This window comes from Borostomias antarcticus (genome assembly GCF_949987555.1).
Source record: "Borostomias antarcticus genome assembly, chromosome: 23".
NCBI lineage: Eukaryota > Metazoa > Chordata > Actinopteri > Stomiiformes > Stomiidae > Borostomias > Borostomias antarcticus.
In genome coordinates, this window is record NC_140256.1 from 8561676 (window position 1) to 8573983 (window position 12308).

The window sequence follows — 12308 nt, forward strand, 5'->3', positions numbered from 1 at the left end:
CACACTTTATTTGTTTATGTTTAATAAACTTTTTTTGATCGCCTTGTCAATAGTTTTGCTCTCAAATCTTTTTTTTGCTTTCAGTGTGAAAAGGTTTACTCTCAAATCTTCTTTTTTTTGCTCGTATAATAAAGACACAAATCTAGCTCCATACATGAGAAGCTACATTGTAACAGTGTACTTACAGCCAAGGAGGTTGCGGTGATCGATTCTGATTGGACGCAGTTTTTGGAAGAGGAGTGCATGCTGGGAAATGTATTTTTGAGAAGGTCAAGTCGAATCGCGCTATCACTGTTGGAAGAGACGAGGAATCCCTGAAGCAAAGAGGGTTTGCCTGAAGTCTTCTAGGCTAAACCCTACTGCAGGACCTGGCTGGGACTAAAGGTTGTCCTGTCTCGTCGACCAGACGATTCCACTTTCAGACGAATTCGAAAGCCATATGTGCTAGTGTGATACCCGTCAGGTTTATTTCCGCGACGGTGTCTCCCTGTTGTTTGTGTAGCCTAAGCCTACGCAGCAGATTTGCATAGTTCATCAGCATGGGGCAACATTCGTGAGAGGCAACCGGCTATTATGAGGAACTGATATGGCACACCTTGGAAATTTGATAAACATAACGATGACACTTAGGTGAGATTGAATACATTGTCAGGCTATTTGCCTTCATGGTCATATTTATTATTAGGCCTAGGCCTATATATATATGTATTTTTGTGAGGCTATGACAATGTGTTATATTGTTGTAATGTAGGCTAATGTTACAATAGCCTGATGTTACTTTAGCATCTGTCGGGGTTTATGGAGACCTGAAACGATGGCCGACCAAAACTGACTACAGGTTGTGTAGGCAGGCGCAGGGATAGGCTATTGGCTCCGGGAAATAGTGAGTGGGAGGGGTGTCAAGGAAAGAGAGTGACGGGAGGGGGAGAGAGAGCGAGGGAGAAAGAGAGATGTTATGGATTGTTCGCCATCGCTTTAGCTTTTTTTCTTTTTTAAATCAGCAGTTCTTAAAGCAATTAATCTGGCAGTTGGGCTGTGTGGGAGCGTCTCGGTTGACTGGGGTTGCCAATGATTTTCTCCGTTCAAGCATTTGCTGGACCATTTTTGGTGAGATGTCTGCGACAGTTGTTTGTTAGAATAGCCCGTGTCGTGATTGCGGTTGGTTCATCTTGCAGCTCAGTTCATGATTCGGCTGCTGAACCATATCATGTTTTGTTTACATCTGGTCTTAATCCCCCTTGATGCAGCAGCAACGCTGTCAGAACGAACATCTCTAATTACTTTATTCAATAGCCTATTGCCTATAAATGTGGGTGTATGTCAGCACTGTCAGTAGTAATAATAACAACAATATACAGTAATATTGTGTGTGTGTGAGAGAGAGAGAGAGAGAGAGAGAGAGAGAGAGAGAGAGAAGGGGGGGGAGATGAGAGGTTAGAGAGTTATATTTTGGTGTTTAAATGCAGCAATGTGCCCATGACTCATGGCTTTGTACAGTGCATTGCGGAGGTGTGTGTGTTAAGACTGAAGAGCTGAATTTCAAAACGTCATCTGCACTGTGTGTGTGTGTGTGTACGCGCGAGTGTGTGTGGAGCCAATGCAGACACTGTGCGTCAGGGATTGTATGAGGGGCTGAGTTTCAGCAGGTGTTTCTGGGGGTGGTGTGAGGAGTTTTGTTGGTAATAGGACTAACAGTGCTGGCTAAATCAGTTGTGTGTAATGTCTGTCTTTAATATTTTGTTCTCTCTCTCTCTTAATCTTTTCTTAATGTAGAAAACAGCTGCCATAAGGTGTGTTGTCTGTCTGCATTTGTCTAAATGAAGGAGGGAAGAAGCAGCACAAATGCTGTGGACCATGCAGAGGAAACACCCCCTCATCTCTGAGTGCTGAAATGTCCAGGCTGGAACCAGAGATAGTGTCAGGGTGCATACAGTGGGGGGGTTGATAAGAGCTACATGAGAGTAAGCTTTACAGACACCCCGTGGATTAATTTTTCAAGAGTCATTTTAAACCTTTGTCAAGAGAGGTTTGGCTATTGACCTTTTCAACAGCAGCTAAAAAAAAAACAGACTCAGAGGGGTTCCAGAATGGAGTGGTCTTTGGAGAGGGTAAGGGAGATGGTGGCTGGGGGGATGCAGTCCATGAGGGAGTGTGAGTCCAGTGCCCTTGGCACAGCTATGTGTCTGCTGTTGCTCTTTGTATGGTATTGCTACAGGGTGGGCCGCGAGCACAGCTCAAGCCCCCTGCGCGGGGGGTACAGCACAGAGCCCAGTCGTGTGGGAGGTGGTGGTGGGGGTGCCTTGATCAGCTCAGAGGTTGGTGGCAGAGCTAAAGGGAGGCATGTGTCCGGGGTGGAAGAACAGAACGGGTTTGCTTACTGCCAGTCCGCTGAATGCTTCCGATGTTCCCACACCGGGGAGGGTCTCAACCAGAGGCTGTACCACAGCCTGCAGGATTATGCCAAGCGCTATACCTGGTCAGGTATGGGGAGGGTGCACAAAGGGGTGCGGGACCAGGGCCGCTACCTTACCAGCCGGCCCACCATCCAGAGACCAGAGGTCTTTTTCCTCCCCGACCTGCCCTCGGCACCTTTCTTCTCCCGGGATGCACAGAAACATGACGTGGAGCTGCTGGAGCGGAGCTTCCCCGCCCTGCTGGCTGAGTTTGAGAGCATCTACCACCACCCCCCGGCCAGGGCAGGCTCCTCCCTCCCTCCGGGCTGGAAAGCCAACACCACGCCTCACGGGCAGTGGTGGACCTTCTACCTGGTCAACCAGGGCGCTCCGCTGGCACTCAATGCCAGGAGGTGCCCCCGAGCTTGGCGGGTGCTGGGCCAGCTGCGCACCTTCATCGGCAACAATGTGTTTGGAAACGCCTGCTTCTCCGTGTTGACTCCCGGGGCTCTGATCAGTGAGCATTATGGCCCGACCAATGTCAGACTTCGCTGCCACCTGGGTGAGCCAAGGACTGGAGGGCTACAACACTTTTATATATGGGACTGATGTAGATGTACCTGAGCCGAGACGTATTTATGCTTTTACCTGTGCATGGAAATAGACATAGTGGACTTATTATACCCATGTGTTAATAATATACATGTTATTATATATGATGTAATATATCATATTTTCCTCACTTTCATATTCATACAGTAAACTGTCTTGCTCTCCACCTGTTCCCCTGCAGGTCTCAGAGTGCCAGCTGCCTGTGAGCTGGTGGTTGGAGGAGAACCTCAATGCTGGTCTGAGGGCAGTTGTCTGCTGTTTGATGACTCCTTCCTCCACAGGGCCTTCCATGAGGGTGAGAGCTGGGGCAGATCATCTGCATCTTAAGTCAGCATCCATCTGGCTTTGGCACCATACAGAGAGATGGTCAGATTTTTTAGCCCAAATATTGTTAAAAATAAAAAATAAAAACACAGCTGTTCAGTTGGACGGAGTGAGGGGAGTCACCAGGCAAGTGGGTCTAGACGCTTTGGGTTCTATGTCATTGTCACCTTGTGCCTGTCTATTTTCAGGCAGTGCAGAGGATGGTCCCAGGGTGGTCTTTATGGTGGACCTTTGGCATCCAAATGTGGCAGCAGCCGAGAGGCAGGCTTTGGACTACATTTTCACTCCTGGACGCTGAAAAGAAAAGAGGAGGTTGTGGTACAGTGGTTGTGGAAAGCAGCATTGGTTTCTCTCCCGGTTCCCAACTCACTGTGTACATAATGCTCAGTTGTCTTCTAATCTTCTTTCTCCCTGTAACTCTCCCTAAGCAGCTAGTGACTTTGACTAAACAATGTCAAATGTTACATGTATGTTTACACTTACAGACACAATCCTTCTTCGTGACTATCTCTGCCTATGTGTGACAGTTTACTGTGCTCTCCTTTAAAAATCAATACAGCTTTCACAAAACATGGTTGGATAAGCACATTTTTAGATCAAATTATTTGCTTGAGGCATCCTATGCCGTTGTTCCAAAGGAGAAATGTTTGTTATTTGGTAAATTTACAAATTGATAAAGAGTTGTAATATGGTTGTATTTGATATCAACTTTGTATTTCTGTAAAAAGGGTTGGTATACAAAACATCTGTATGGTTCTGAAATAGCTGTTGTGATTGTCTTTATTTACTGGTATAGTGCTTTTTGATCATTTGTTTCTGCAGAAAATGGAAATTATCGCATCATTTTGAAACATTCGATTTGTAGCCTATGTTTAAGTGTTCATCATGTGGTATCACTATTGTTCAGTGACATTTGATATAATTCTGTGACTACTCCATATCAAACAGTGAAATTGTTCCCTAATAGATGCATATTAGTGCTCATTTTGAACAAGATTTCTGTACATTTAATAAATGGCCAATGTCTGAATTTGCCAACTTCTTTTTTAAAGTCAGTGACTTATTTGTCCATATTTTTTGTTTGATTGCTAAAGTGAGCTGGCCGTTTCGGTACCACTTTACATTACAGCTCGCCTGAGCTCGGTAATAACAGGGTAATACCATGGCAATTACCCTTAGTTACTAGTAGTAGTTACCTGTATAGTTACCAGGGTAATACCATGTTAATATCTGCTTTATTACTATGAAATGACCAACAAATACCAGTAGTTACTACCTGTGTAGTTATAACCCCCCAAGCCCCATGATTTGTTACATGTAACAATTACATGTAATAAAGTGGTATCAGCTGGAAAATGCAACATTACCTGTTTCTATTTAATTCTATGGTCCTATTCTGAGTACCCAGGAGTCTCACTACGGCAAACCTTCTGGGAACAAGCTAGGATATTCGTAGACACCAATGAGAATCTGGTCAGATTTTCAACTGGATGCTGATTGGCGCAGATAGCGGGCTGTGCGGAGAGGCTGATTTGGCCTCTGATTGAATATCATAGCTTGTTCCCAGAGGTTCTTGTCATAGTGGGAGCTTCTGGGTACTCAGAATAGGAAGGATACAACCATAGAATTAAATAGAAACAGGTAATGTTGCATTTTCCAGCTCTGCTTCCATGTTATTACATAGGCTAGAAACTACCATCTGTTTCCAGATAGCAAATCATGAGCTTAGTTGGGATTTTAGAAAGAATATAACCATGCAATTGAATAGAAACTAACAACTGCATTTTCCAGCTCTGATTCCACATTATTACATATAACTACCGTCTCTGTTTCCATGTAACAAATCATGGGAATTGGGGGGGTAACTACAGTACTACTAGTAACTAGTATTTGCTGTTAATGTCCTAGTAATAATGCAGATATTAAGCTGGTATTACCCTGGTAACCTCTACTACTAAGTAATGGTAATTGCCATGGTATTGTCCTTGTATTTCCATGGTATTATCCTGGTGTTACCGTGGTATTAACCTGGTATTACCCTGTTATTACTGAGCTGTAATGTCAAGTGGTACAGTTTTGAATAATTAGGGTCCGGGCAGAGACCCTCATATATTTTGTCATTTGTCTCCTCCTTCCTCTTCCTCCTCAAAATGCCGGGCCCCAACCCAGTGCTAGTATAATAATGAATTAAACATCAGCTAATTTAATTAAATTAATTTTCACATTGTATCATTATACATTAAGCCTATTTAATATAAATGCTCGGCCTATTCAATTGTCACATTGTATTATTGTAGTAGTATACTGTATTGTCATATTTAATATATATTATTAGGCTATGTAAAGCATAATAGTCCATGACTGTCAATGTAAAAATATAGGCCCACTAGCAATGCAATAGACGAACACATACTGCAATATTTTAAAATATGTATATGCAGGGCTCACTTGTAAAGGGGTCTCAAGATTGTCTTAACAAAGGAGAATAAATAATTACCTTTAAATCATCTTAATTAAAAAAAAAATCTTTCAAATCATGTTCCAGAAATCCAAACAGTATCTGAGTAGGCTTTAGCATGTTTATACTACATCAACCAGGGCTTGAACTCTTACAAAAGAACGATATCAAACAAACTTGTTTGTCTCTCTATCTATCTGCTCCATGCGTGACAAACTGGCTGGGATTTGAAACGTTTTTTTGCTCATCTTGCTAATTGCAGAGTAACAGTGGCTGTGCTCAATCAATGGCCAATTGATCGATTTGGCCGGATGTAGTCCTAGGGGGTTGGGCTGGGCTACGTCCCTGATTGGTGGAGCTTGTGCTGTTGCTCTATAGGATTGTGGATAGTGTTTTTGTTTTTTTTCCATATGAGAGCAATTCATGGGTTTCAAATGTAGTCCTAGACCTGCCATATTGGGGACCAACACAGGTGTTTCAATTTATCTGATTGGCTCTACTGCATAGAATCCTATGCAGTAGAACTAATTCATTCATTTGAAACACCTGTGTTGGTCCCCAACATGGCAGGTCTAGGACTACATTTGAAACCCATGAATAGTTTGAGGGGGACAGAATGAGAAAATAACTCAAAATACTGTCAGAGATTCTAAAACATTTCACACATATACCATGTCATGGAAATTTTGTCATTTTCTTTCATGAACATCTGAGAATTATTGAGTGAGAATTTGCCATTGCTGCAATTTTAAATATTTCAACAATCTGTGAAGATCGTTTGCTGATGACAGTCTCAGAGTCTGAAGATGCAGTGTAGAAATCGGTTTGTCAATTGACCAAAACGTTGGAGTTTTATAGTTTTTGAGAAAAATGGAGTGATGGACTTCATAATTCCTGCCAGCTCAAAGCAGATGGATATTTCTGCTCACTTGGGCCTACGTTTTGGTGGGGGTTGCAAGGTGATAGCACATTAGCCTGGTATGACCATCCCGATCTAGCGAGCTCACTGCTTCGCTCGGCAGTGAAACAATAGCTGTGTTCGGAATCGCTCCCTATTCACTATATAGTGCACTATATAGGGTGTCAGCCATTTTGTTTGTAGTGTCCGAATTGTCCACGGAATTTCCGTTCCCTATGTAGTCCACTATTTATTACCCACAATTCACCTTGATTTGCAGGGAAACGTGCATGTACCAAGCCAAGCCCCCAGGATTCGAAATCTAAAGTGAAGGCCTATTGAACCGCGCCATCTTGGCTAGATTTGTAGTCACTTGGCTATTTCCGGTGACTTTTGACTTGCGCAGTTGAGCTTCTCTGGCCGACGCGCGTCCACGAAAAAGTTCACATTTATCTGAAATGTAGACGCACGTTCCCGGCTCTCTCGGCTCTCCCCGCTTTGATTTAGCAATGAAAACCGGCTTGCATATTAACCTGTTTTTGTCAAATATCAATTGGAGAAATTATTTTTTCATCCAGGCATCTTAGTTTTAACAGGTTAAATATAACTGAACATGTTTCGTTTGCTAGTAGATGGTATTCATTCCGTTCGCGATAACGTTATTGCAGCCAGGCTAAATTCCTCCAGGGAGTCAGTGACAGGCGAGTTGAAGAGCTTCACTCCCCGCCAGCAGGAGCTTTGGCCGCGGCTACCGCATCTCGGATAACCCGCTGAGTTCGTGGCTGCTATTTCACATTCGCCCTTGATCAATCCCAATACCGATCCATGGTAATAATGAATCAATCGTTCAGATCAGATCGGCAGTGCTGCATGCATGTTACAACATCATTGTTAGCTTTATTAACATAACCATAGCCTACATTTATCTCTCTAACGTTAGGCTATCCATCTTACACCAGTCGGCCATTCGATAGCTGGAAGCGGTCAACGCCAACGTTGACTGAAAACACCCAAACTCAGTGTATCGTTTCATCTTCATGCTACACATCAACTCCTTTACATTGTATGTGAATAAATTCCTGTTATTCTAAAAATATCTAATGTTACATTTCTTTATATTAACATCAACTATATTGATAGGCTAGGGAGCTATGCTAACGGTAGCTAATGCTAACGGCTTAGGGTTAACGTTAGTTAATGCTAACGTTACGTTCGGAGGTCTCAGATGTATTTCAATTTTAACATAATGTTGAGCATGATCAATGTGACATTGTTCATACATTGATTACAGTCTGTAATCTTGTCTGGCATTATTTAGCTATAGTGGGCTGATGCTACTATAGCATTTGCCACATTATACATCAAATTAATCAAGCATAGTTAGTGTTATTACCTGAAGGCATTATTACCATTGCAAGTAAGCATGCCATGTATATGCCATGCCTGGAAATCAAATTAATAGTGTAATTCCTCCCCATCATAGCTCATTGTACACTGATATAATCATTCTCCTTGCCTTTGCTAATACTCATCTCTTTTATCAAACTTTGTGCTAGGAAAGAAATCTGGCTGTGATTCGTCGCTAGTGCTCATCCAGGCTGTTGTCATCTCCCGCCTGGACTCCTGCAACTCCCTACTTGCTGCCATCCTGCAGCGTTGGCCATCAGACTCCTGGAGAAAGCTGCTGCTGACCTGGTGTTCAACAGCCCCATGCTCTTCCACAAAACTTCCCTACTCCGTTCTCTGCACTGGCTCCCTGCGCTGTCCCATCCAGTTTAGGACTGTGGTGCAAGCCTACAGGGCAAATGAACAGCTCCCTCCGACCTCCAGGCTGTGGTCAAGCTCTGCTGCCTTGAGGTGATTGGTTCCCCAGTTGCTCCAAGCCCCCCTACAGCAGATTGGCGTGGCCATGGCTCTTTTCTGTCCTGGCCTCACAGTGGTGGAATGAACTGTGCACTGATGTCAGAACAGAGCCAATATTACACACTGTTCATAGTGAGCCTAGTTATTATTGATTAACTTGGACTGTTTCCTCTCTCCTTGCCAGTCATTAAAATATGTTCAGTGTTTCACAATACTGATGTATAACATTTCATTATTTTGTCTCAGACCATTTCTGAAACAATCATCAGTGTCAGTATACATTTCCCTCCAATGTTATTGCTTGCCCATTTTTAACCATTTAACTACCAGACTGTACAAACGAATTTAATTACTGTAGGTATGCAAGAGTACTGTAATGAACCTTGGTCTAGGTGTGGGTATTAACTGTAGGCAAAGGGGCTGCCACCACCTTTAGTCCCTGGTATGGTCCGGTGTTAAGAGAGCTGAGAACAACAACAGCACACTAGACAACAACCTAAGAAAACATGTCATTTATTGCACCAACTCATGAAACAGCAAGTTCTTTGTGGGCCTGATGGGAGTCTGGCCAATCGGTGACACCTCTCCCTCAGACAGGTCTGTCCATCCAGTATCAGAATAGCCACACCCAGCATCACAGCAATTCACCCCACGTAGGTGGGCACTCGGTATGGCACTCAACGTTTACACAAACACACACACATGCGCACACAAACAGTAAATTCCACACTGGATCACCCTGTATAGGCAGGCACACTCAATTGCAAACACACTAGATATCACCCTGAGTCGGCACACTGGTACATGGGCGCATAGTTTAAGCTGGGCTAGACAGGCATGTTATCCTCTCCTGTGAGTGCAAGTTAACAATTGCTTCGTCAGACTAGTTGCCCTGACGGAAATGAAGCTCCGCTCCCCAGACTGCCCGACTGGCTCTGCTTTCTTAGTCCACCCCTCAGCAATCAAGTCCAGCCGAGGGTGATCAGAGCCTCTGTCAGCGGCCCAGTTCAGGTGCACCCCATTAGTCTTTCATTAGTGACACTGCAGCTTCACTACAGTACCACTGCTCGCTAGAACTCATAAGTGCATCTCCTTTCTAAACAAGCGTCTAAGAGCTTAACCTGTTGCTAAAGACAAAGTACAAGAACAAATAAAATAGGTGTTAAAAGGAAGGGTCCAGGGCACATCTTGAACAGGTGAATTTTCAGCATGCGGCGAAAGATGGGCAGCGACTCTGCTGTACTGACATCAGTGGACAGTTCCCACCACTGTGAGGCCAGGACAGAAAAAAGCCATGGCCACGCCAATCTGCCGTAGGGGGGCTTGGAGCAACTGGGGAACCAATCACCTCAAGGCAGCAGAGCTTGACCACAGCCTGGAGGTCGGAGGGAGCTGTTCATTTGCCCTGTAGGCTTGCACCACAGTCCTAAACTGGATGGGACAGCGCAGGGAGCCAGTGCTGAGAACGGAGTAGGGAAGTTGTGTGGAAGAGCATGGGGCTGTTGAACACCAGGTCAGCAGCAGCTTTCTCCAGGAGTCTGATGGCCAACGCTGCAGGATGGCAGCAAGTAGGGAGTTGCAGGAGTCCAGGCGGGAGATGACAACAGCCTGGATGAGCACTAGCGACGAATCACAGCCAGATTTCTTTCCTAGCACAAAGTTTGATAAAAGAGATGAGTATTAGCAAAGGCAAGGAGAAGCCCACTATAGCTAAATAATGCCAGACAAGATTACAGACTGTAATCAATGTATGAACAATGTCACATTGATCATGCTCAACATTATGTTAAAATTGAAATACATCTGAGACCTCCGAACGTAACGTTAGCATTAACTAACGTTAACCCTAAGCCGTTAGCATTAGCTACCGTTAGCATAGCTCCCTAGCCTATCAATATAGTTGATGTTAATATAAAGAAATGTAACATTAGATAATGTAAGCTAAGTTATTCAACATTGACCCACTTACCCTCTAGATCTTTTCCAACGATGTCCTAAAGTAACCACATGTCATGATCATTTGCATCATAGACATACATTCATATCTATGATTAGCATGATCATAGCAGCTTCATTGCTAAAAGCATAGCAAATGCTAGCCGACGTCATTGCATGACTTCCTATCCAATCAGAGGCAGAGTAGGGCGGGTCTTCCTATGGTGACGGGTTTTCCGCCGAGCTCGCAGGACTCACGAACGCGCGACCAGCGTCCCCGAGGCTCGTGCACAGCACATGTTTCAAATGGCTCGATACAGGTATTGGTGGCTTCAAAAACAAACAAAACCTCATTGAATTAAAAGTTTATATTGATTAGATTGGTCTCTGATGCTGAATGATACCGAGAAAAAATTTGTTTTCCTTTTCTAGCCCTATCTATCATAATCCACAAACCATGGGAAATAAGGGTCTTGGGCCGCATGCCGTCACGTGACTTGCAATACCGGGCTTTGGCCACTACGTCAAATGGCTTCATGCGCCGGTGAGCAACTTTCATTGAAATGAATAGGCAGCCATTTTCAATGCCGTCTCCAGTTATATTATACCTCCATGGCATGTACCCTACATTTTCCGTTCCCTATATAGTCCACTATTTATTACCCACAATTCACCTTGATTTGCAGGGAACAGTGCATGTACCCTACATTTTCTCCGTTCCCTAGGTAGTTCACTACATGGTGAACCCTATATAGGGAATAGGGAGTGAGGGAACGAGGGAGCGATTCCGAACACAGCTAATGTGAGCTCGCGAGAACGGGATGGTCGTACCAGGCTAATAACATATAGCCTACAGCTGATTTGTTATGATAAAAAAGTTTTATAGACGGTTGCTTGCTGTAGCGCCACCATCAGGACTATCAGCCCACAATCCCAATTGAGGACTTTTGGCATAGGACTGGACCTATGTGCAAGGTTTAGAGATTTTTCATGCATGGGAAGTCAGACTTCCTAGGAAGAAGAAGATTCAGAAGAAGATTCAGAATATACGAGAGGAACAAATTCTTATTTTGGAAGGAGATCCTGTGTATGTGTAGTTCCAAATTAGTGGCACAGGGAAGTGAATCTATTCAAATGCAACTGGACCCTGTAATGGAAATTCTTTGTTGTTAGATATTATTTGAATTAATTTGACATGATAAGGTCAGGTTTGACATGACCTTAGTTAGATCTCTTTAACAGTGTCTGTTGCCACATAACTGGGCTCATACCTTGGCTAGAGAAAGAATGCTATGTACTTTGTAATCTTAGGTTTTTGTAGAAGTAACTGTCTGCTCGCATCCCAGCCATGCCAGTCTCTCTGTCGACAAAACAGGAATCCAGCTGGACTGGGGGGTGGGAAGCGAAGGCTGGGAAGTAACTCTGACACCAAGGTTTCTCTTTGCATAAATGTTGACTGTAACCGCAGATCTGGGCTGCCATTTCTCACATTGCAGACTGCTGTGTGCATGAAGCAACTGAGATTTGACGGTCCTCTTCTCAAGACAGGTTATTGTGGGTGTTTGTATGTTATTGTGCTGTTTGTATGTATTGTATGTGGCTATGTGCTGCTTGCGTGCTTGCATGTAATAAACTTTGTTAAACTTAGAACATCGGCATTGAATCTCTCCTGAACTATGTGACAGAAATGTCCACAAGCCCCAACGGCTAATTTACTGAATTATGTCTACAGTAGGGGAGACCAGGGATGGTTGTCACACGGGTTGGTTGTCACAGTGCTTATTACAGCCACACTAGAGGGTGCTGTGACCTCATGTTGATATCA

The 12308-nt window shown here is 43.9% G+C and overlaps 1 protein-coding gene across 2 annotated transcripts; it reads left to right on the forward strand.

The window, feature by feature from the left end:
* The first annotated feature begins 290 nt into the window (after positions 1-290).
* asphd2 (aspartate beta-hydroxylase domain containing 2) lies at positions 291-4344 on the forward strand. 2 transcript variants are annotated; one of them, XM_084457038.1, is made up of 4 exons: positions 291-630; positions 1774-2955; positions 3187-3300; positions 3518-4344. In XM_084457038.1, exons 2-4 carry the CDS (start codon positions 2088-2090, stop codon positions 3625-3627), a joined length of 1092 nt encoding a protein of 363 aa, XP_084313164.1. In that variant the 5' UTR covers positions 291-630; positions 1774-2087; the 3' UTR covers positions 3628-4344. The 2 variants fall into 2 exon arrangements, with proteins under 2 accessions (XP_084313164.1, XP_084313165.1); XM_084457039.1 differs by having other exon boundaries at positions 294-384.
* Positions 4345-12308: the final 7964 nt, after the last annotated feature.